Below are 25,639 nucleotides of genomic sequence, written 5' to 3' on the forward strand. Positions count from 1 at the left end.
ATCACTTCACGCACGGTCCCGGGTCTCACCAAGCTATCACCCCGAGCCCGTCACGCAGGCGCATTAGGGCGATCCAGGCAAGCGACCTACCAGACGATCGCGAGCCGCGAACGCATGGGCCAGTCGAGTGACCAATGATTGGTGAAGAGCTTAGCTGGGGAGCTAGGTGCGCTAAAACATACAACAAGACTTATAAATATCGCTAAAAAAGATTAGATTAGTGTATAATTGCCGATATATTGCCTATCATTCAAAATTCTATATCAATTCTTTAGAAATAATTTGTGTGATATTATAATGTTTGTTCGACATCAGTTCATTCTATTTATGTCAACGTATTTATAATAATATTACATATTTACATTGTTAATATAATATTAGTATTACAGTGATATTTTGTCCAGCAGTTTTTATATATCATAGTGATGTTTATAGTTCCGTATCTATGTTTTATATAATAATTTTAAACTTTCGTAGCAACGCACGGGCACATCCCTAGTGAATTATATAAGCACCTAATAAACTGCTTATGGATTATCATAATCTAGACATTTAGATTATATAATCCATCTAATAAGGGTTGTTTGTTTTAGATTATAATCAATCTAGATTATATTATCTAATAATTTAAAATTTGTTGGATTATATAATCTAGATAAATTATAATCCTAAACAAATATCTCTAATTTAAGTTGTTTGTTTGATTCTTAATTTATTTAAGCTGGATTATATAATGTAAACGTAAACAAAGAGCCACTGATTGCTGCTCCACGGTCTACCGTGATCTGATAATAACAAAACCTGTACTCCTGTAGGCTGTAGCCCAACGAGAGGAATCAAATTGGACAACCCTGTCGCCCTCTCGGTCTCCCTCGAGCTTTTCTTGTGCGCAGCCGCAGCCGCAGCCGCTGCTTTTCGTTCGTCTTCATCCTACGCGAGGGCGAAACCCACAAACCCTCTCCCTCCCGTACTCCGGCCTACACATCCAGGGGCGATGACGCTGGGTAGCTCCGGCGCCGGATCGAGCGTCGTCGGTAAGTAACCTACTCACCCATCCCTTTTTTTCATGCCGTGGATCTTCCAATCGGATCCGGTCTTTGGTCGACCTTGCGCGGGATGCGCGTGCCCCGATCTGCCCCGGGGTTATCTGATTCGACTATGGCTGGAGAGGAATATGTATGTGGTGCTTTTTTTCGGGCTAGATTGGACCGATTGTTCTATTGGATACTGCGGCGTGGATAGACTATATGTGTTTTTATTTCTGCCGAGTTGGACTAATTGCTAGAGATTCGACTGGTCCTACATGCATGCAAGATTGACAGTCCTGTGAATGCTTTATACTGGTTCAGAAGCGGTGTTAATTTTGCCATGTTCTTTAACTAGGCATTTCGTATCTAGACAGGTGAATGAAGGCACTCGTACCTGATATATACTTTAATCAATTTAATAAATTATAGTTCATATTGCATGAATAAAGGATTATGGATGGAGATTGAGGGTTTATTATTGTGATAGCAGTGCAACTGGTTCGTTTGAGTTATTGAGAAAATAAAGCAATGCATTCTCTTAATCATGAAAATGGCAGTACTTGTAGCAATGCATTTTCTTGGTTGAGTTTTTGCCTGAAGGTTGGCAGTTGATCTATTTGTCATCCTTGTGCTGCCATGGTGCTTTGATAAGCCTTGTTCTAGCGAAGGGCAGACCTAGTATAGTGGTGAGAGCTGTCTCACTCATGTGGGAGTTGCCAGCACTTGGGTCTGTCTTTTTTATTTTTGAGGTCACTCATTCTAGGCAGACTGATTTGCACAAAGAATGATGCGTGCAAAAATATCTACATGTTATCTGTTCTAAGACTACTAATCCTTGTTTTGGCTATGTTTGTGTTTCTGTTATTTTTTTATCTGCATATAGGTTAAGTGTCGGTTATCTTGTTCTCCTTATGTTTGCCCATGTCCTTATTCCACTTTAGTTCAATGCTTTTTCTCTGGTGTTGTTTGCTGTTTTATATAAGAAAGTCCTTACAGTAAACTAAACTGACATTGGAGGAACTAGGTGCATTACAAATATTAAGACATAGACACCCAAATTTGTGCAAAAAGAAGACTTGAGCTTTAGTAGTGCGGGGGGTGTATGTCCATATCTCCAACCAACTGAGCTAGGCTTAGTTCCTGTTTTTGTAAAATATAATATTGAATTAGTAGAGTACTAGTAGAATTCATTGCATTACCTGCTTGTGTAACTGACAAATGATAAAAATGCAGTTCCCCGAAACTTCAGGCTATTAGAGGAGCTCGAGCGTGGAGAGAAGGGCATTGGTGATGGAACAGTGAGCTATGGAATGGATGATGCCGATGACATCTACATGCGGTCATGGACTGGTACCATCATTGGCCCTCACAATGTGAGAACACAATCTCATCCTCTTTATATTTCCCGTGCCTTTATTTAATTAAGGTTAGACACGCACAACTGCCAACTACTAGTACTTTGCTGCAACTACCGCATCCAACATTAAAATTTTATCTATACCATGGCTAATTAAATTGAAGGGTAGGTCAGGTGCAGTGGTAAGAGTCCTCGTTTCACCCAACCATCGAGCTGTTCGACCTTCAATAGCATGGAGAAAAGGATGGTGACTACAATGGTTGTAGATTGATGCATATATATGATTAACCATGGTAGTTCTTTCTCCTAAAATATAAATAAATAAATTTGTGGATATTCCATTTTTACATCACATCACAAGAAAACTGCTTGGGACATGTGCAATCCTTGAGTATTCAACCATCTGTAGGTCTTCTCTAACAACAGCGCATTCTTTTCCATAGAGTTGCTTCTCTTGGCTATCTAATTTATTTCCACGTCCCACAACATTTCTCTTTGTCAGACTGTACATGAGGGTCGCATCTACCAGCTGAAGTTGTTTTGTGACAAGGACTATCCGGAGAAGCCACCATCTGTCAGATTCCACTCAAGAATCAACATGACATGCGTTAATCACGAGACAGGAATGGTAATCTTTGTCATGTCTGTGTGAGCAACTGAGCATGCACAAGGGGATTCACACAACTAATTTGACTATTGGTGCATCCGTGTAGGTTGATCCAAGGAAGTTTGGTTTGCTAGCGAACTGGCAGCGGGACTACACGATGGAGAACATCCTCACCCAGCTCAAGAAAGAGATGGCTGCCTCGCAGAATCGAAAGTTAGTGCAGCCTCCAGAAGGGACATTCTTCTAACGAAGTGTTCACTTGGCCCGTCATGGGATCCAACAGTAATTGAAAGTTTTATGGGCTAAAAAACAGCGTCTACATCTGGTGCCCCTACCTGTCTTTGTGATTTTTTATGACTTTTATGTTCTTGTATCGTGAACCGCAGTGAACAACGGTTGTTGCAAGTTCCAGGGATATCTTTGGAAGTGGTAAACAAATGCGTCTTATTTCTATGTAATATTAGACCCCGTGCGTGTGTGGTTTCGAGGTACAGCTCCCTATCAACTGTTGCCGTGCATTCCGTCGATTTGCTTGACGTCTTTCGTCCACATGTGCCCAGCAGTATTCTCTATGCTCTTGCTTTCCTGTCATACTTCCAACTGGCACTCGTAAAACTAATATTACAATTTCATAGCCGCGCTCTGTTTTGTGATGTACTCGTGTTTTTCTTGCACAAATTGCAATAACTTCGATGGAGGATGAACCGTAACACAATCCCAGGATGCCTCTTGCATGCACAATGATGTCTTGTAAGCTTTCTGTATAATCAAACTATTAAAAGTCATAATTTTTAAAGAAAATTATACATAATTCTATTATTTATTTTTCGAGTTTAAGTTGTAACTTATTGTATGTTAAGGGATACTAAAAGATTATATCCAGTATAAAATATTTAAAAAGATAAAATTCTCTTCTTTATATCTTTCAAAATAGGAAGGATTAAATTGGTGAGTATATAATGGAGATTATAATTTTTAAAATATTTTTAATGACTTGATAGTTTTGATTACACAGCGCTTATATGGAAAATTTAATTGCCAACAGTTTTTTGCTCATATATAAAGGTTGTTTTCCTTGATATAGCAATTCTTACAATTTCCTTGGTTTTAGACCCTCCAATACCTATCAACTTTAATACAGACATTGAATACAGTGATGTTTGAGCATGCTAATTAGTGTCGTGGGGAAAGGTCAGTCTTCATGTATAATTTCATCCTAGGAACTGTTTGGTTCTCTGAAATTAAGAGAAGTTAGATAGTAATCTAAGTGAGAAACACTTTCTAGATTTCTGTTTCATGGATTTTAATTTATGAGATTAGCGACAACAATGACGATGACTAGTTATTTCTCGGCTGGCCCTGCCGCCGGGTCCAAAGCCCACGATTGACAACCAATGCCGACCCTAGAGCAGCTCCAACATCCTGTGTAAACATACCGTGTTCTTGTAAAAATAAGAAAATCTCAGTCAAAACTCCTCTCCTTTCTCGCTACTTCATCTCCCTTGCTTTCGTGTCCCCTTCGCTAGGCATCTTTGCCGAGCGGCCACAACTCGCCATCGTCTCGCCCTCTAGCTTTCCTGCGCTCTCTTCGGCCTTGTCACTATCGCACGAACTCTCGCTGTCCCACTCCTGCACGCGTTGTAACACCCAAAACCCAATTTTAGGGTCTATAAAATTTCCCCCAAAAGAATTGAGTTAAAATGCCTTTTAAAAAAATAGATTCCTTTCTCTATAAAGTCTATTTCGCTAAAGTAAATAAATAGTGATATTCAAATTTTGGTAGCTCAACAATTAGACACTCATATGAATAGTTCCGCATGGGCATAAGTTGAAGACTTGGTTTAGGAAAAGTCCAGGGGTCTCGGTGTAAACTGGTTTTTCTTAAAACCTTTTAAACTTTATTATTTAAATGTAAACAGAGCTTGTAAAATTCATAACTTTAGTTTTATTCAACCAAATTTGGTCAAACCAATTTTGCTAGGTTCTAAATAATATGAACTACTTAGGAAAAATACAAAACACCCTAAGTATTGCAGAAAGTTTTAAAGTTTTGATTTAAATAGTAAACTAACCAAAAGCTAAATAAAGAAGGGAAAAATAGCTACACTCTTAGACTGGGGTTAGGAAAAATTGGAGAGGTGCTTAACCACTACCTAGCCTGTTTTAAAATAATAAACCCCTCAGTACACCAGATTAGGAAAGGGTTTACCATTTAAACTCATTTTGACTCAAAGTTAAAGAAAATAGAAAAGGGAGTTTAAAATAAGAACCAGGGGGCAACCACATTTTTGCTAGTTTACTTCATTCACATAGTTCACTGGAAATTTTTGCTAAGCCCTCTGTTAGTACAAAAGAAATGAACTACCTTTTATTTCATGAAAACAAGGAGGACTTAGAAAAATCCTAGAAAAATAATCCTGAGAAGAACCCACCCCAAACCTTGGGATAACTAATAATATGTTATTATGAATCTAGGAAAAATGTAAGTTCTGTTGTTTGATATTTTTCAAATAACAAGTTAGTTATAAGTACCTTTTTGGCATTAAACTTTAGAAAATCACAACTTAATATCCAGTAGGTCTTTTTCTGTGATTTTTAACACAGAGACCTATTATCATTTAGGAATCATGGCAAAAATAAAATTTAGTGCAGAAACCTCACCTAAAGCAGAGCTATAGTGTAAAGTGCCCTTTTACCCTTTTGTTAATTTTGCACAAGGAGTGTCTGAATTAATTTCAACCTCAAATTTTTAGAATAACCCACAGAAGTCAATGTTTACCCACTGTAATTTTTATAACATTTTTGTAAAATGTTAACTTGCCATGATAGTTCAAAAATACTTAATAAGAAGCATAATAGGAGGAAAAAGGGAAAATTTTGGGAGAACTTAATAAGGTATAACTAAATCCTTCTAAGAGTCCCATAGGACCTAAAAGATGTAACTAGAGGTTTTAAGTTCATTCAAAACCATAAAGGTGAAGGTATGAAACCCTTAAGACTAACAACGGAAACCCTAGTATACCCCTATTTTAATACTGTTTCACTATGATTAGTATTTCCCAAAATGCCATATCATTAATATGCATACATCTTATTCATTGCATTCAATAGACTGTAATCTCGCTGACGGGGAATACATCCTCGTTCCGGAGCAAGGAGCTGCTCAGGAGGTAGCCCAGGAGCCAGCACCAGAGCCTGCCATCGAGGATCTGCCTGCCCCAGCTTTGGAAGGCAAGCCCCGGTTTTATGCATAACCTATTCTATATGCTATTTTACTACACTTAATGTTTGTAGGTTTGTAATGTGCACTTAAGTGTAGGAGTTGTTTGGAACCTTAGTTGCATGAACTCAGGATTCCTTTTGAGATGGGTACTAGTATGCTAGGTCGAGTAGCTGCTTTACGAATTAGGGCTCTCGGTAGAAGTCGAGTGATTTTCCTAGCACTCGCGCGAGGTCAGGAATTGCTTGTATCCATTTATATATCGTAATGATGATGGTATGTGGACAACGGTCCATGGGGATGCGTTGTCTACGAGACGGAAATTGGAATAAGGATTAAGGTGTGGTACCGTGTGTCAAGCGTTTGAACGTACTAAGCACATACCAAGAAATATGGTAAATCGGTAAGCCTAGTACCTGAGTGAACCTGGCAGTAGATTGCCCTCCTCACGCTGTAAGGAAAATGGACCCCGGGCCTTTTGGCTAATTGAGTTTTGATGTTTGATGAACAACACAATCCGTGAACTAATAAGTTTTCTAGTGTTTGTGTTTGTAGTTCACAGGATGCGAAGAGAATTGGACCAAGGCAATGAGGATGCAACACCTCAAAAGAAGACATAAAAAGATGCATAAGAGTCCAATGCTCAAGAACAAAGAAGCCCGAAGAAATCAGCGAAGAGATCCAACACAAGGGCTATCAGCCAGCGCCAGGTGGCGCACCGGACATCGGTGTCCGGTGTGCACCGGACTGTCCGGTGAGGCACCGGACAGTCTGCGCAAAGAGGCCGCAGAAAGGCGCTCTCTGGCTGTAGCACCGGACTGTCCGGTGTGCACCGGACTGTCCGGTGTGCCAACGGGCAGAAAGGCAACGGTCGGATCCAACGGTCGACTGCTACAGGCGCCAACGGTCGGCTGACGTGGCGTGCACCGGACATCTACTGTTCAGTGTCCGGTGGTGCACCGGACTGTCCGGTGCACCCGACGACAGAAAGCTGCTGCTTTCTGTCCAACGGCTAGTTGGGGGTGTGGAGGCTATAAATACCACCCCAACCGGCCATTCTCAAGTGTGAGAGCCCAAGCAACATACCAAGGCATATATTACACATTTCCAAGAGCTCAAACACCCAAGTGCTTAATAGAATCACTCGGTGATTAGCGTAGGTGCTTTGCGAAGTGCTTAGGTTAGTTAGACCGCTTTAGCGCTTGCTCTAGGTGAATCCTAGTTAGTTGAGTGAGTTTAGATAAACCTCACAACCCCTCGACTCTTGCGTGAGTCGTTGTAATTGTACCAAGTGGGGCGAGAGTCTTGCGAGACCGTGACAACCGTGTTTGTGTCACGGCCGCCACCGTGTACCGGAGGGAACGAGGCCCGCGGCGTTTCGGCCGGAAGCTCGATAGTGGAGACGGCGGGGAGCGTCCGAGAAGAGCCGGAAGCGGAGCACCACTTGCGCGTGGAGAAGGCCCGTGGCTCTCTACGGAGTTACTCGACCGTGGTGCTTGGCCCTCGCGTGGGCTTCCCTTTGCGTAGGGGCACCAACGAGGATTAGTCGGAACCTTGCGTGGTTCCGGATACCTCGGTAAAAATACCGGCGTCATCCACGAGAGTTTGCTTCTCTACTTAGCTCTTTACATTCCGCATTTATATTAAGCATTTAAGTTTCAATCTTATTGTCATACTTATTTAGTGTAGATTGAAACTTAGCCTTTGCGGTAGAGATAGCAACACTTAGACAAAACCGAGTTTGCACATTCTAGTTTTGATTATTTGCATAGGTTTTGCTCTAGGGATTTAATTGTGGCCTAGTTTAGTAAAAGTTTTAGAAGTCCTAATTCACCCCCCCCCCCTCTTAGGCGTCACCCGTTTCCTACAAGTGGTATCAGAGCCGGTTTGGCTCATTTGAAACGCTTTAGCTTCACCGCTAAAAGAGCCGACGCTTTTTAGAGGAAGGGATGGATACCCATAGGCCACCACACTTTGACGGCACTAACTTCCCATATTATAGTGCTAGAATGGCTTGTTACCTAGAGGCCGTTGATCTAGGTGTTTGGAGAGTTACTCGTGACAGGATGAAACCTCTCAAGAATCCCGAGAAACCCACCACGAGTGAGGAAAAAGAAATTCATTTAAATGCTAGAGCCAAAAATTGCTTGTATGAATCTCTTAGCATGGATATTTTCAATCAAGTATTTACCTTGAAAACTGCTAATGAGATTTGGCTAAAATTGCATGAGCTCCATGACGGCACATCCAATGTCCGTGAGCAAAAACATTGCCTAGTCTTAAATGAGTATAATTCTTTTGCTATGAAAGATGATGAGCTTGTTAGAGACATGTATTCTCGTTTGAATCTAATAATCAATGAGCTCAATTCTATTGGCATTAATAAGCTAGGTGATGCGGACATTGTGAGGAAGATTATCTCCCTGCTACCACAACAAAAATATGGGAGCATCATCACCATCCTTCACAACATGGAGGACTTAAGCAACATGACCCCGACCATTGTGATTGGGAAAATCGCGGCCTTTGAGATGTCGCGAAAAATGAATCGGGGAGAGGAGCCAACTTCCTCAAGACCATATGCTTTTGCATGTGATGAAAGGAAGGGCAAAAAGAAGGCTCCCACTCCAAGTTCCTCAAGTGAAGAAGAGGAAGAAGAAGAAAGTGATGATGATGAAGATAGTCAACCATGCACATCATCCTCCGAGGACGAAGAAACGATCCGACGCGTCGGAAAGGTAATGGGGATGATCCGCAAGATTAATCTAATGGGTGTGCCCCTGCAGGTCGAGGATCTTCTCTTTAACATTGACAGGAAAAAGCAAAGGAAGAGAGGATGCTTCGCATGTGGGGAGAAGGGCCACTTCAGGGACAACTGTCCAAATATGGCCAAACCCAAAAAGGAGAGGAGCAAAGGCAAGGCGCTCACAAGTGTTAGAACTTGGGATGACTCTTCAAGTGAAGATGAACCTTCAAGGACGCGCAGCCACCGGTCCTCGTCACGATCATCACGGTCATCACACAAATGCCTTATGGCAAGAGGTAACAAAAGCATTCCATCCTCTAGTGATGAACGTAGTAGTGATGATGAAGGTGAGGGAAAGGCCTCTCTAGAAGAACTTGCGGAAGCCGTTAATTTTTTCCAGGATGTTTGCACTAAGCAAAAAGCTCAACTTAAAACTTTGAAAAATAAGTTGGTTAGCTCTCAAAATGATTACAAAGGTTTGCTAGAAAAATTTGAAACTTTTGCAAACTTAAATAGTGAGCTATCAACTAAAATTGAGCTATTGGAATCTAGTGCTCCACCCACTGCTACCGATGATGGCCTTATTAAAAAGAATGAAAAACTTAAAGCTAAGTTAGCTAGCTCCCAAGAAGCTATTGAAAATTTGCTAGAGAAAATGGAAATTCTTAGCATACACAACAATGAGCTAACTACTAAGCTAGAAAACATTGGTAGCACCCCAGCAGCATCTTTAGTTGAAATACCTGAAATAATTAAGAAAGATGCTTCTACTTCCTGCTTTGATTTAATTGATGATTCTAACCCCTGCAACCAAGTTGTTGTTGAGAATATTGTTGTAGAGACATGTTCTGATGAGGTTGCGAAGGAAAATGAACAATTAAAGCAAGAAGTGGCTCGTCTTGGCAAGGCTTTGTATGACAAGAAAGGCAAAGCCAAACAAATCCGACCTCCACAGGATAACACCACTGCGGGAGTGAACAAGCCTGTAGAGGGAGAAACTGTGATTTGTAGGCTATGTCACATGGAAGGCCACAAGTCTTTCCAATGCAAGGCGATGACCGGGGATAAACAAAGGCAAAAGCTCAAGCAAAAGCCATCAAGCAAAATCTCCAACACCTACATCAAAAAGGTGAACAAAAAGGATGCTACACCATATTTGATCAAGAAGAAAAAGAATGGAAAGGTGATAGCAATCAAGGCCAACAAGCAAGCCAACAAAGGAAAGGGGGCCAAACGCATCTGGGTGCCAAAGGAGATAATTTCAACCATGAAAAGCACCAAGAAGGTTTGGATCCCGAAAGGGAAGTGAGTGGACCGAAGGTAATCGGGAAATTTGGAGACTTGGCTAAATTGGGATGTATATCATGGGATACATCATATTGGATCAAGTTTATTGCCAAGTGGGTTAGTGAAAACTTTGGACCCAAATTTCCCACCCATGACTAAGGTAACTAGCTTTATTGTATTCTTTTACGATTGGTATCTATTTATCTTTTATCTAGTTTACCTTTCTTGCCTAGTATTACATTTTGTTATGTACTTTTGTTCAAAAATCACGCATACTAGGTAAATCATATGGTAGGATTGCTTGTTTTTAATTCATATACTTAAGCAAACCTACATGGCTTAAAATGATTATTTAAGCACGGCACATAGCTTTTATATCACTCCATAGTAAATGATGCATCAATTGAAAATTTTGATCTTTACAAAGTGTATCATTTAACTTTTATGTGCCAAAGTTAGGATTATGGATAATTTGCCCCTCTTGATATCAAATCAAAGTGCATGTCTCCTACAAGTATTCAAAACTTGTATGCACACCTTTAGGGGGAGGTTACTCTATAATCTAACACTTTGAGACTAACACCTTTTCAAGTCTATTTCATGTGATAGTCTCATTGTAAGGAAAAATAAGGTCCCCGGAGAAAGACAACAATCTTCCACTGCAAAATCTCCAAGAACTCTCATGTCTCTCAAGCTCGCCATTGATCTTCAATTGGTATCTTTTGAGACTACATTCAGTATCATTTACATGTCTTCTCTAATATTTGATTAGACTATATTTCATATCACATACTTCCTTGTTGCTAAAAATGCATAAGTGGTTAACTCATATTCTGTTACCTATGCATAAGGGAAGTTAGTCTTTTCAAATCATGTCTTGCACCTCTAATTTTCACATGCTTTTTCCTAAGTAGAGGATCTCTGTCAGGGGGAGTATTTCTTCATCTCTAAAGGGGGAGAAAAACTCTTTCTAAAGGAGAATACTCATTTAAGGGGAGTAATCTTTTGAGGAACTCCTACACGTGGTATCTTTCATGGTCTTCAAGTGGTATCTTTCATGGCTTAATTTAATATCCTTCTAGTGATATCATTTGATACAATTCCTGTTGAGGGCAAGCTTTTATTTACTTCCTACATGCTTTTAATGTCTTCCTTTTCGGTGGTTGATGCCAAAGGGGGAGAAGTTTAGGGGCCAAAGCAATGAAAACTATATCAAACACCAAACACCACCAATTTTAAATTTTATATCTACAAATGGCTTTTTAAGTGGTTTTGGTATTTGGTCCAAAAATAGGAAGTAAGTGAATTATGGAGTTAGGGGGAGACTTAAGTCCATAATATCACATTGTGGGGATAATCATGCATCCTAGCAAGTAGATTGCATATTTTCACTCAAATACTTGCATTATTTGCTTGCTTTGGTTGTGTTGTCATCAATCACCAAAAAGGGGGAGATTGTAAGGAAAATGGACCCCGGGCCTTTTGGCTAATTGAGTTTTGATGTTTGATGAACAACACAATCCGTGAACTAATAAGTTTTCTAGTGTTTGTGTTTGTAGTTCACAGGATGCGAAGAGAATTGGACCAAGGCAATGAGGATGCAACACCTCAAAAGAAGACATAAAAAGATGCATAAGAGTCCAATGCTCAAGAACAAAGAAGCCCGAAGAAATCAGCGAAGAGATCCAACACAAGGGCTGTCAGCCAGCGCCAGGTGGCGCACCGGACATCGGTGTCCGGTGTGCACCGGACTGTCCGGTGAGGCACCGGACAGTCTGCGCAAAGAGGCCGCAGAAAGGCGCTCTCTGGCTGTAGCACCGGACTGTCCGGTGTGCACCGGACTGTCCGGTGTGCCAACGGGCAGAAAGGCAACGGTCGGATCCAACGGTCGACTGCTACAGGCGCCAACGGTCGGCTGACGTGGCGTGCACCGGACATCTACTGTTCAGTGTCCGGTGGTGCACCGGACTGTCCGGTGCACCCGACGACAGAAAGCTGCTGCTTTCTGTCCAACGGCTAGTTGGGGGTGTGGAGGCTATAAATACCACCCCAACCGGCCATTCTCAAGTGTGAGAGCCCAAGCAACATACCAAGGCATATATTACACATTTCCAAGAGCTCAAACACCCAAGTGCTTAATAGAATCACTCGGTGATTAGCGTAGGTGCTTTGCGAAGTGCTTAGGTTAGTTAGACCGCTTTAGCGCTTGCTCTAGGTGAATCCTAGTTAGTTGAGTGAGTTTAGATAAACCTCACAACCCCTCGACTCTTGCGTGAGTCGTTGTAATTGTACCAAGTGGGGCGAGAGTCTTGCGAGACCGTGACAACCGTGTTTGTGTCACGGCCGCCACCGTGTACCGGAGGGAACGAGGCCCGCGGCGTTTCGGCCGGAAGCTCGATAGTGGAGACGGCGGGGAGCGTCCGAGAAGAGCCGGAAGCGGAGCACCACTTGCGCGTGGAGAAGGCCCGTGGCTCTCTACGGAGTTACTCGACCGTGGTGCTTGGCCCTCGCGTGGGCTTCCCTTTGCGTAGGGGCACCAACGAGGATTAGTCGGAACCTTGCGTGGTTCCGGATACCTCGGTAAAAATACCGGCGTCATCCACGAGAGTTTGCTTCTCTACTTAGCTCTTTACATTCCGCATTTATATTAAGCATTTAAGTTTCAATCTTATTGTCATACTTATTTAGTGTAGATTGAAACTTAGCCTTTGCGGTAGAGATAGCAACACTTAGACAAAACCGAGTTTGCACATTCTAGTTTTGATTATTTGCATAGGTTTTGCTCTAGGGATTTAATTGTGGCCTAGTTTAGTAAAAGTTTTAGAAGTCCTAATTCACCCCCCCCCCTCTTAGGCGTCACCCGTTTCCTACACACGCGACCTGAGACGTGGTTTCCCATTCCGGTTATGGTGGGTACAAGTGCGGTCACTGCACGATGACAGTCAGGGTCAGTGAGGCATTGTACGCTAAGGCGGTGAGCCCCTCTCTACTGACGGGGAATCGATGGGGACGGTTGATATGTGTGGGGACAGAGTGCCTCGCCACCTCGTGTGTTTAGGTTTACCTTGCAAGGTTTAAAAACTCGATTCGAATCGTCTGCTTCTCGTAGCTAATGAGACTGCTTGATCCATGCTGCTACATTGAGTAACAAGTGGAAATGTGTTGATTTGGCAAAAGATGTTGATTGCTAAATGCTTGATACGATGTATGATTAGCTAGGTACACATTTAGTCTTAAGAGAGTCACAGTAAAACTTGAAAACCTAAAACTTGATTTTAGACTCAGCTAGTGCTTTTTGGCAAACCAAACCCCTCAGCCAAATAGTTGCATGTCTAGAGGTAGAGGAGTAGACTCCTCACACCGAGTAAGTATAGCTGAGTATTAGTGTACTCAGCCTTGCTTGTGGCATAAATTTTTACAGGTTCTCTGGAGGACATGGTTGCTGGAGTGACTTGGTCGTCCATCTTGCCACCGGGTTGGACAGTCGAGTGGGACCCTACCTCGGCCGAGGAGGAGCATGAGGAGTGATGGGACATGCTTCCCCATCCCTCCGTTTATTTACCATTAGTTATATTCTGCTGTATTCCGAACAATGATCACTACTTTTGATAAACTCTGATAATGTGGTAATAAATTAAGTACTCCTCAATGTATGGTTTTATGCCTTATTGTATTTGCTATGTGACTCACCTTTGAGTGAGTACGTGGTACTTGATCCTGTTAGTGGCCTCGTCGGACTAGATCCGAGGGACTGACGTTTTATTCCTATTTAAGTGTGGTCTAGCCTCTAAGGTGGGGCTTAGGCACTTAAGTTGGAATAACTCAGGCGGTTCCGCCACAATTACTGTCTTTAGAAGAAGTGATGATTCAATAGCATTTAAAGGAGTGTTAGAGGGTCAGCTATATTTAATTGATTTTAATGAGAACACAGCTGAACTCAACACTTGTTTAATTGCTAAGACTAATATGGGTTGGCTCTGGCATCGCCGACTAGCCCATGTTGGGATGAAGAATCTTCACAAGCTTCTAAAGGGAGAACACATTTTGGGACTAACAAATGTTCATTTTGAGAAAGACAGGGTTTGTAGTGCATGTCAAGCAGGAAAGCAAGTTGGTACCCACCATCCACACAAAACATAATGACAACGGACAGGCCACTGGAACTACTCCACATGGATCTATTCGGCTCGATAGCTTACATAAGCATCGGCGGGAGTAAGTATTGTCTAGTAATTATGGATGACTATTATCGCTTCACTTGGGTGTTCTTTTTACAGGAAAAATCACAAACCCAAGAGACCTTAAAGGGATTCTTGAGATGGGCTCAAAATGAGTTCGAATTAAGGATCAACAAAATAAGAAGTGACAATGGGACGGAGTTCAAGAACTCCCAAATCGAAGGCTTTCTTGAGGACGAGGGCATCAAGCATGATTTCTCTTCTCCCTACACACCTCAACAAAATGGTGTAGTGGAGAGGAAGAATAGAACTCTACTGGACATGGCGAGGACCATGCTTGATGAGTACAAGACACCGGATCGGTTTTGGGCGGAAGCAATCAACACTGCTTGCTACTCCATCAACCGGTTATATCTTCATCGAATCCTCAAGAAGACATCATACGAACTCCTCACCGGTAAAAGCCCAATGTTTCATATTTTAGAGTCTTTGGTAGCAAATGCTTTATTCTTGTTAAAAGAGGTAGAAAATCTAAATTTGCTCCTAAGGCTGTAGAAGGTTTTTTACTTGGTTATGACTCAAACACAAGGGCATATAGAGTCTTCAACAAATCCACTGGATTAGTTGAGGTTTCTTGTGACATTGTGTTTGATGAAACTAATGGCTCCCAAGTGGAGCAAGTTGATCTTGATGAGCTAGATGATGAAGAGGCTCCATGTGTCGCTCTAAGGAACATGTCCATTGGGGATGTGTGTCCTAAGGAATCCGAAGAGCCTTCACAAGCACAAGATCAACCGTCATCTTCCAATCAAGCATCCCCTCCAACTCAAGATGAGGATCAGGCTCAAAACAATGAAGATGGAGATCAAGAGAATGAGCCACCTCAAGAGGAGGACAATGATCAAGGGGGAGATGAAGTTGATCAAGACAAGGAAGATGATCAGGAGATTTAGGGTCAAAGACCGCCACACCCAAGAGTCCACCAAGCAATTCAACGAGATCACCCCGTGAACTCCATTCTCGGTGATATCCATAAGGGGGTAACTACTAGATCTCGAGTTGCTCATTTTTGTGAACATTACTCTTTCGTCTCCTCTATTGAGCCATACAGGGTAGAGGATGCACTAAGAAGTTCGGATTGGGTGATGGCTATGCAAGAGGAGCTCAACAACTTCACGAGGAATGAGGTATGACATTTAGTTCCACGTCCTAACCAAAATGTTGTAGGAACCAAGTGGGTATTCCGCAACAAGCAAGATGAGCATGGTGTGGTGACAAGGAACAAAGCCCGACTTGTGGCCAAAGGATATTCACAAGTCAAAGGTTTGGACTTTGGTGAAACTTATGCACCCGTAGCTAGGCTTGAGTCAATTCGTATATTACTTGCCTATGTTATTTACCATGGCTTTAAGCTTTATCAAATGGACGTGAAAAGTGCCTTCCTCAATGGACCAATCAAGGAAGAGGTCTATGTTGAGCAACCTCTCGGCTTTGAAGATAGTGAGTACCCTAACCATGTTTATAAACTCTTAAAGGCGCTTTATGGGCTCAAGCAAGCCCCAAGAGCATGGTATGAATGCCTACAAGATTTCCTTATCACTAATGGCTTCAAAGTCGGTAAAGTCGATCCTACTCTCTTTACTAAAACCATTGCAAAAGATTTGTTTGTATGCCAAATTTATGTTGATGATATCATATTTGGGTCTACTAACAAATCAACTTGTGAAGAGTTTAGTAGGATCATGATTCAAAAATTCGAGATGTCTATGATGGGGGAGTTGAAGTATTTCCTAGGATTTCGAGTCAAGCAACTCCAAGAGGGCACCTTCATCAGCCAAACAAAATACATTCAAGACATACTTACCAAGTTTGGAATGAAGGATGCCAAGCCCATCAAGACACCCATGGGAACAAATGGGCATCTCGACCTCGACACGGGAGGTAAATCCGTAGATGTAGATCAAAAGGTATACCGGTCGATGATAGGATCTCTACTTTATTTATGTGCATCTCGACCGTATATTATGCTTTCCATATGCATGTGTGCAAGGTTCCAAGCCGATCCTAAAGAAGTTCACCTTAGGGCCGTGAAAAGAATCATGAGATATTTAGTTTACACTCCTAAGTTTGGACTTTGGTACCCCAAGGGATCCACTTTTGATTTAATAGGATATTCAGATGCCGATTGGGCAGGGTGTAAAATTGATGGAAAGAGCACATCAGGGACTTGTCAGTTTCTGAGGAGATCCCTGGTGTCTTGGGCTTCAAAGAAACAAAACTCCGTAGCTCTTTCTACCGCCGAAGCCAAGTACATTGCCGCAGGCCATTGCTGTGCGCAATTAATTTGGATGAGGCAAACCCTCAGGGACTATGGCTACAAATTGAGCAAAGTCCCTCTCCTATGTGACAATGAGAGTGCAATCCACATGGCGGATAATCCCGTTGAACACAGTCGCACTAAGCACATAGACATTCGGTATCACTTTTTGAGGGATCACCAACAAAGGGGAGATATCGAGATTGCTTATGTTAGCACCAAAGAACAATTAGCCGATATCTTTATCAAACCATTAGATGAGAAAACCTTTACCAAACTTAGGAATGAGCTAAACATTCTTGATTCTCGGAATTTTGATTGAAATATTGCACACATAGCTCATTATATATCTTTGATCATATCCCTTTCATGACTACGACTAATGTGTTTTTCAAGTGTATTTCTATGCTAAGTCGTAGATTGAAAGGGAAATGGAGTCTTCGGCGAAGACAAGGCTTCCACTCCACTCTATCGGTATCATTTACCCTTCGCCGTCCCTCCACACCACTCTTCGATTGGTATAATCTTCACTCATATTTCATTTACCAATGGAGGAGCAAATAAAAAGGGGCTCACAAAGTCTCCATTTTTGGCGATTAATGTCAAAGGGGATAAAGTATTAGCCCAAAGCAAACGGATCGCACCATCGAAAATTTTAAAATTAATATATTTCAAATTGGTATGTTGATTTTCAATTGGTATATTTTCAAAACTATCATCTAAATATACTTCCAATTGGTATCTATTAAAACCCTCTTGAAAGCTAAGAGAAGAATTTCATTCAGGGGGAGTTTTGTTTAAGTCAAAGAAAAAGCATTTGAAAAGGAGGAGAAAATTTCAAATCTTAAAAATGCTTCTCGAAATCTTATTCATATACCTTTGACTATTTGCAAAAAGATTTTGAAAAGACTTTCCAAAAGAATTTACAAAAACAAAACAAGTGGTCCAAAATGTTAAAAGAAAGAAAGCAATCCATGCATATCTAGTGAAAGTATAAATTGGTTTAATTCTAAGTAACCTATGCACTTACCTTATGCAAACTAGTTCAATTCTGCACTTATATATTTGCTTTGGTTTGTGTTAGCATCAATCACAAAAAGGGGGAGATTGAAAGGGAAATAGGGTTTAACCTTTTCCTATAAATAATTTTGGTGGTTGAATGCCCAACACAAATATTGGACTAACTAGTTTGCTCTAGATTGTATATTCCACAGGTGCATAAAGGTTCAACACAAACTAGGGATGGCAATCGGGCGGGTAGTACACGGATATATAGTTCGTGAATCCATACCCACGAGACAAAACTCAACCCATACCCGTACCCATAAACGTTCGTGGGTATGGATCTGTATCCATACCCGTACCTGCCGGGTATCCGCTATCTAGTGGATACCTGTTACCCGCCCGCCCACTACAATTTTAGCATTAAACACCAAACAACAATTTTATTATATTTCAAAATAATTATCATTCTAATAGCATTAAATGATAATTTCAGCACCAAACAACATGTTATGGATAAAAGTTGAAAAATAAGAATTTATGGTAATATATAAATCCGGATGGCCCACATGTTAGATATCCATTGGGTAACGGGTATGGATACTAGATATCCATACCCGCGAAAAAATATCCGCGGATACCTTATTATATCCATAACCGTACCCGCGGATATCAAATTCCACCATACCAATATCCAATGGATAATTATCCGCAGTTATTTACCCATACCCGTACCCATTGCCATCCCTAACACAAACCAATAAAAGATCAAAGTTAGGGTTCAAAAGCAAAGGAGCAAAGAAACCGAGTATGCCCTGGTCTGGCGCACCAGACTGTCCGGTGTGCCACCGGACAGTGACCGGTGCACCAGGACTGTACAGCGTCCAACTCTCCACTCTCGGGTTTCTCAGGCCGCGCTCCGCTATAATTCATCGGACTGTCCGGTGCGCCACCGGACTGTCCGGTGCACCAGTGGAGCAACGGCTACTTCGTGCAACGGTCGACTGCAAAAGCCACTGACTCCGTGAACAGCGAAGAATAGTGTGCGTAGAAGTCAGAGCAGTCGCCAGAGGCACTCCGGACAGTGAACAGTACCTGTCCGGTGCCACTAGAAGACAAAGGCTCCAACGGTCGACTGCGCCCAAACCCTAACGGTTGGGTGACGTGGCTGGCACACCGGACAGTGTCCGGTGGCGCACCGGACTATTCGGTGTGCCCATCGACATGAGCCCTCCCCAACGGTTGTTTGGTGGTTGAGGGCTATAAATACCCCTCAACCACTTCCACTCTAACCATCCAAGCATTCATCACACTTCATTCAATACAAGAGCAAAAGTGCACCACTCCAAGACACAAAATCAAAGCCCTTGATCCAATCAAAGTCCCCAATTCAATTCTAGTGCTTTAGGACTTGTGAGAGGATCGTTCTTGTGTTTCTTTGTTGCTCTTGTTGTTTGGTTGGCTTTCTTCTTTCTCTCATTCTTATTCTCAAAGCCTTGTAAGCGAAGAAAGAGACACCAATCGTGTGGTGGTCCTTGCGGGGTCTAAGTGACCCGGGAAATTAAGGAAGAAAGCTCACTCGGTCTAGGTGACCGTTTGAGAGAGGGAAAGGGCTGAAAGAGACCCGGTCTTTGTGACCACCTCAACGGGGACTAGGTTCTTTAGAACCGAACCTCGGTAAAACAAATCACCGTGTTCATCCGCTTTATTTCTTGGTTGATTTGCTTTCCTCTCTCTCCCGGACTTGATATTTGTTCTAACGCTAACCCCGGCTTATAGTGTGTTTAAAGTTGTAAATTTCAGTTTCCGCCTATCCACCCCCCTCTAGGCGACTTTCAAATGGATAATAAAATTTGACCCACTTATTAAAAGCAATGATTAGCTTTAACCATTATTTATTGATCAGCCTTACACTACACATGAGCCCCACTGTAAGTGAGCTCATGCATATTATTCCCCACACTTGTTGAGCGATGAACTTTTGTGAGCTCACTCTTGCGATAACCCCACAAGTGAAGAGCACGTGGCCCCAGAGGAATACTACTATGACGAGTTCAACGAGGTCTAGGTGGCGTTTCTCAGTCAGCTTGATGGTACCGAGAAAATAATATTAGTTCAATTTATATATTATCATTTATTTTGTAAGACATTTCTGCTATGTAATAAAGTCTGTAACATTTATCTCTATACACTGAGTCATTGTATGTGTTAGTTTTCTTGGCGCACATATGAGACGCACCCGGGTTTGCCCCTTAAATCTGGATGTGACAGAAGATATGGCCAAGAATTTGACCGTCTAACCTTTAACGGGTGACACAAAATATATGACGAATTTTTGGTACCTTAGGGGGCATTTGGTTCCCACGGCTAAAGTTTAGTTCACGTTACATCAATTACATTTATTAAATATAGATTAAATTATATTTAATAAAATTATCTCGTCTTTTAGTCTTATCTCTGTAATTAGTTTTATAATTAAATTATATTTAATATATATAATTATCATTTAAACACTCAATGTCGTATGAACTAAATGTTAGTGGGTCAAATCAAACGCCCCTTAGTTATATAATCAAACAAGTCCTTAGATCATGTTTGTTTCCTTTTAAGATCATGTAATCTAACTTATGAATTATATAAGCACCTAATAAACCACTTATGAATTATCATAATATAGACATTTAGATTATATAATCCATCTAATAAGGGTTGTTTGTTTTGAATTATAATCTATCTAGATTATATTATCTAATAGTTTAAAATTTTATGATTATATAATCTAGATATATTATAATCTAAAATAAATACCTCTAATTTAAGTTGTTTGTTTGATTTTTAATTTATTTAAGCTGGATTCGTAAACAAACAGCCACTGATTGCTGCTCGACGGTCTCCCGTGATCTGATAATAACAAAACCTGTAGGCTGTAGCCCAACGAGAGGAATCAAATTGGACAACCCTGTCGCCCTCTCGGTCTCCCTCGAGCTTTTCTTGTGCGCAGCCGCAGCCGCTGCTTTTCGTTCGTCTTCATCCTACGCGAGGGCGAAACCCACAAACCCTCTCCCTCCTGTACTCCGGCCGACACATCCAGGGGCGATGACGCTGGGTAGCTCCGGCGCCGGATCGAGCGTCGTCGGTAAGTAACCTACTCACCCATCCCTTTTTTTTCATGCCGTGGATCTTCCGATCGGATCCGGTCTTTGGTCGACCTTGCGCGGGATGCGCGTGCCCCGATCTGCCCCGGGCTTATCTGATTCGACTATGGCTGGAGAGGAATATGTATGTGGTGCTTTTTTTCGGGCTGGATTGGACCGATTGTTCTATTGGATACTGCGGCGTGGATAGACTATATGTGTTTTTATTTCTGCCGAGTTGGACTAATTGCTAGAGATTCGACTGGTCCTACATGCATGCAAGATTGACAGTCCTGTGAATGCTTTATACTGGTTCAGAAGCGGTGTTAATTTTGCCATGTTCTTTAACTAGGCATTTCGTATCTAGACAGGTGAATGGAGGCACTCGTACCTGATATATACTTTAATCAATTTAATAAATTATAGTTCATATTGCATGAATAAAGGATTAGGGATGGAGATTGAGGGTTTATTATTGTGATAGCAGTGCAACTGGTTCGTTTGAGTTATTGAGAAAATAAAGCAATGCATTCTCTTAATCATGAAAATGGCAGTACTTGAAGAAAATTTTCTTGGTTGAGTTTTTGCCTGAAGGTTGGCAGTTGATCTATTTGTCATCCTTGTGCTGCCATGGTGTTTTGATCATCCTTGTTCTAGCGAAGGGCAGACCTAGTATAGTGGTGAGAGCTGTCTCACTCATGTGGGAGTTGCCAGCACTTGGGTCTGTCTTTTTTTTTGAGGTCTCTCATTCTAGGCAGACTGATTTGCACAAAGAATGATGCATGCAAAATATCTACATGCTATCTGTTCTAAGACTACTAATCCTTGTTTTGGCTATGTTTGTGTTTCTGTTATTTTTTTATCTGCATAGGTTGAGTGTCGGTCATCTTGTTCTCATTAGGCTGTCTCCAGCAACGAATATTCTCTGTCCTTTACAGAACCCTCTAAAAAAATTCGTCCTCTATATCTTCGCCATCTCCAGCAACGTCCTCTAAATTCGGTACTCTATATCTACAGTGATAACAAAATTCATATACTCATTTTTTAATAATCATTTTTTCATATTAATACAATTTGAACTTATGTGCGTAATGGAAAAATGAAGTTATTTATTTCTAGAAATTTTATAAGAATGAATTAGGAACTAATTATAATAATTACATTTTGCAACCGACATTGCTAATCGTTTTTTCATAACGAAAAAACTACAGTCTACGTACATGTCTATATACATATTGGACATAAACTGGTAATACTAATCTAATAATCCTAGTTAGCAAAAGTGCTGCTACTATTAGGTTTACACAAAAAAAAAGAATAGAATTAATCGGACTCTTAGCGGAGGTAGCTGAGCAGACGAACAACCACATTGAAGAGTGGGCCCCAGGCTGAGCAGGCGGATAGCGCGCGCAAGGAGACGCTCTACGCTTAGCGTTCGCCGTACACACTCTATATTTTACCGATCTTTTTACAGTACCTTGTTGGAGACGGTAGAGAACGTTTCACACTCTAAATTTAGAGTACAAAACCATTTAGCGTCTATTGTTGGAGCCCATGTCCTTATTCCACTTTAGTTCAATGCTTTTTCTCTAGTGTTGCTTGCTGTTTTATATAAGAAAGTCCTTACAGTAAACTAAACTGACATAGGAGGAACTAGGTGCATTACAAATATTAAGACATAGACACTCAAATTTGTGCAAAAAGAAGACTTGAGCTTTAGTAGTGCGGGGTGTATGTCCATATCTCCCACCAACTGAGCTAGGCTTGTAGTTCCTGTTTTTGTAACATATAAGATTCATTTAGTAGAGTACTAGTAGAATTCATTGCATTACCTGCTTGCGTAACTGACAAATGTTAAAAATGCAGTTCCTCGAAACTTCAGGCTATTAGAGGAGCTCGAGCGTGGAGAGAAGGGCATTGGTGATGGGACAGTGAGCTATGGAATGGATGATGCTGATGACATCTACATGCGGTCATGGACTGGTACCATCATTGGCCCTCACAATGTGAGAACACAATCTCATCCTCTTTATCTTTCCTGTGCCTTTATTTAATTAAGGTTAGGCACGCACAACTGCCAACTACTAGTACTCTGCTGCAATTATAGCATGCAAAGAGTCCTCGTTTCACCCAACCATCGAGCTGTTTGACCTTTAATAGCATGGAGAAAAGGATGGTGACGACAATGGTTGTAGATTGATGCATATATATGATTAACCATGGTAGTTCTTTCTCCTAAAATCTAAATAAATAAATTTGTGGATATTCCATTTTTACATCACATCACAATAAAACTGCTTGGGACATGTGCAATCCTTGAGTATTCAACCATCTGTAGGTCTTCTCTAACAACAGCGCAGTCTTTTCCATAGAGTTACTTCTCTTGGCTATCTAATTTGTTTCCACGTCCAACAACATTTCTCTTTGTCAGACTGTACATGAGGGTCGCATCTACCAGCTGAAGTTGTTTTGTGACAAAGACTATCCGGAGAAGCCACCATCTGTCAGATTCCACTCAAGAATCAACATGACATGCGTTAATCACGAGACAGGAATGGTAATCTTTGTCATGTCTGTGTGAGCAACTGAGCATGCACAAGGGGATTCACACAACTAATTTGACTATTGGTGCATCCGTGTAGGTTGATCCAAGGAAGTTTGGTTTGCTAGCGAACTGGCAGCGGGACTACACGATGGAGAACATCCTAACCCAGCTCAAGAAAGAGATGGCTGCCTCGCAGAATCGAAAGTTAGTGCAGCCTCCAGAAGGGACATTCTTCTAACGAAGTGTTCACTTGGCCCGTCATGGGATCCAACAGTAATTGAAACTTTTATGGGCTAAAAAACAGCGTCTACATCTGGTGCCCCTGCCTGTCTTTGTGATTTTTTATGACTTTTATGTTCTTGTATCGTGAACCGCAGTGAACAACGGTTGTTGCAAGTTCCAGGGATATCTTTGGAAGTGGTAAACAAATGCGTCTTATTTCTATGTAATATTAGACCCCGTGCGTGTGTGGTTTCAAGGTACAGCTCCCTCTCAACTGTTGCCGTGCATTCCGTCGATTTGCTTGACGTCTTTCGTCCACATGTGCCCAGCAGTATTCTCTATGCTCTTGCTTTCCTGTCATACTTCCAACTGGCACTCGTAAAACTAATATTACAATTTCATAGCCGCGCTCTGTTTTGTGATGTACTCGTGTTTTTCTTGCACAAATTGCAATAACTTCGATGGAGGATGAACCGTAACACAATCCCAGGATGCCTCTTGCATGCACAATGATGTCTTGTAAGCTTTCTGTATAATCAAACTATTAAAAGTCATAATTTTTAAAGAAAATTATACATAATTCTATTATTTATTTTTCGAGTTTAAGTTGTAACTTATTGTATGTTAAGGGATACTAAAAGATTATATCCAGTATAAAATATTTAAAAGGATAAAATTCTCTTTTTTATATCTTTCAAAGTAGGAAGGATTAAATTGGTGAGTATATAATGGAGATTATAATTTTTAAAATATTTGTAATGACTTGATAGTTTTGGTTACACAGCGCTTATATGGAAAATTTAATTGCCAACAGTTTTTTTGCTCATATATAAAGGTTGTTTTCCTTGATATAGCAATTCTTACAATTTCCTTAGTTTTAGACTCTCCAATACCTATCAACTTTAATACAGACATTGAATAAGAGAAGTTAGATAGTAATCTAAGTGAGAAACACTATCTAGATTTCTGTTTCATGGATTTTAATTTATGAGATTAGCGACAACAATGACGATGACTAGCTATTTCTGGGCTGGCCCTGCCGCCGGGTCCAAAGCCCACGATTGACAACCAATGCCGACCCTAGAGTAGCTCCAACATCCTGTGTAAACATACCGTGTTCTTGTAAAAATAAGAAAATCTCAGTCAAAACTCCTTCCAGCAGCCTCTAGCGGCCGCAACTCACCATCGCCTCGCCCTCTAGCTTTCCCGCGCTCTCTTCGGCCTTGCCACTCTCGCACGAACTCTCGCTGTCCCACTCCCGCGCGCGCTATAACACCCAAAACCCAATTTTGGGGTCTATAAATTTTCCCCCAAAAGAATTGAGTTAAAATGCCTTTTAAAAAAATAGATTCCTTTCTCTATAAAGTCTATTTCGCTAAAGTAAATAAATAGTGATATTCAAATTTTGGTAGCTCAACAATTAGAGTTAAAACTGGAAGCTAGAATTTGGGAAAAACATTGCAAGACCTTGTTGATACACTAGATATCATTGTATTATATGGACACTCTGACTGTATGAATTCATTAATGATACCCAAGCCAGGTGTTAGTTTGGAGTTAAGTTCACACTTAGCTTAGCTTCAAATTAGTGCCCATATTGGGATAATCTTAATAGATGCAAATATATGTATTTTGAATTCTTTTCAGTCAGGAAGAGATAAGGAAAATTGAAAAGCTTCTCAAACTAGAGTAGGAATTCGATCAATCACTATCAATGCCAGGAGGCAGATCAAGATTCATGGGAACGAGAACCTTTTTCTGAGAAGAGTCAAGCGAGGGATAGGATATATGCATAGGTTTAAGCCTTTCTCCACTTTTAGGGATTCATTTACAATTTCTAAGTCTTCGTTTTTCTCCAGCAAGTAGCTAGGGAAGCATTTATTCCGAAGCGATAGGGCTTATAGTTCAGATTGAAGCCTTAGTCCACTCGGAAGATAGAACTAATAATGGAAAAAGATATGCTTAAGAACTCCAACAATAAGTTGATCAATTACTA

General features: G+C 41.2%; 2 protein-coding genes across 2 annotated transcripts; both read left to right on the forward strand.

The window, feature by feature from the left end:
* Positions 1-718: 718 nt before the first annotated feature.
* Positions 719-3,528, forward strand: LOC100279740 (ubiquitin-conjugating enzyme E2). The gene is made up of 4 exons (XM_008681533.3): positions 719-1,034; positions 2,262-2,401; positions 2,888-3,013; positions 3,099-3,528. Exons 1-4 carry the CDS (start codon positions 995-997, stop codon positions 3,237-3,239), a joined length of 447 nt encoding a protein of 148 aa, XP_008679755.1. The 5' UTR covers positions 719-994; the 3' UTR covers positions 3,240-3,528.
* Positions 3,529-20,580: 17,052 nt separating this feature from the next.
* On the forward strand, positions 20,581-23,939 carry LOC103654688 (ubiquitin-conjugating enzyme E2). The gene is made up of 4 exons (XM_008681532.3): positions 20,581-20,878; positions 22,743-22,882; positions 23,308-23,433; positions 23,519-23,939. The coding sequence occupies exons 1-4, from the start codon at positions 20,839-20,841 to the stop codon at positions 23,657-23,659; spliced, it is 447 nt and encodes a 148-aa protein (XP_008679754.1). The 5' UTR covers positions 20,581-20,838; the 3' UTR covers positions 23,660-23,939.
* The last annotated feature ends 1,700 nt before the right edge of the window (positions 23,940-25,639 follow it).

The sequence above is a fragment of the Zea mays genome, chromosome 4 (genome assembly GCF_902167145.1).
Source record: "Zea mays cultivar B73 chromosome 4, Zm-B73-REFERENCE-NAM-5.0, whole genome shotgun sequence".
NCBI lineage: Eukaryota > Viridiplantae > Streptophyta > Magnoliopsida > Poales > Poaceae > Zea > Zea mays.

Excerpts from the sequence above, each read along its gene's own strand:
- LOC100279740 (XM_008681533.3), top strand. The coding sequence starts at position 995 with ATGACGCTGGGTAGCTCCGGCGCCGGATCGAGCGTCGTCG. Across the intron at positions 2,402-2,887 it reads CCATCATTGGCCCTCACAAT|ACTGTACATGAGGGTCGCAT; the intron begins GTGAGAACACAA and ends TCTCTTTGTCAG. Across the intron at positions 3,014-3,098 it reads TTAATCACGAGACAGGAATG|GTTGATCCAAGGAAGTTTGG; the intron begins GTAATCTTTGTC and ends GCATCCGTGTAG.
- LOC103654688 (XM_008681532.3), top strand. The coding sequence starts at position 20,839 with ATGACGCTGGGTAGCTCCGGCGCCGGATCGAGCGTCGTCG. Across the intron at positions 22,883-23,307 it reads CCATCATTGGCCCTCACAAT|ACTGTACATGAGGGTCGCAT; the intron begins GTGAGAACACAA and ends TCTCTTTGTCAG. Across the intron at positions 23,434-23,518 it reads TTAATCACGAGACAGGAATG|GTTGATCCAAGGAAGTTTGG; the intron begins GTAATCTTTGTC and ends GCATCCGTGTAG.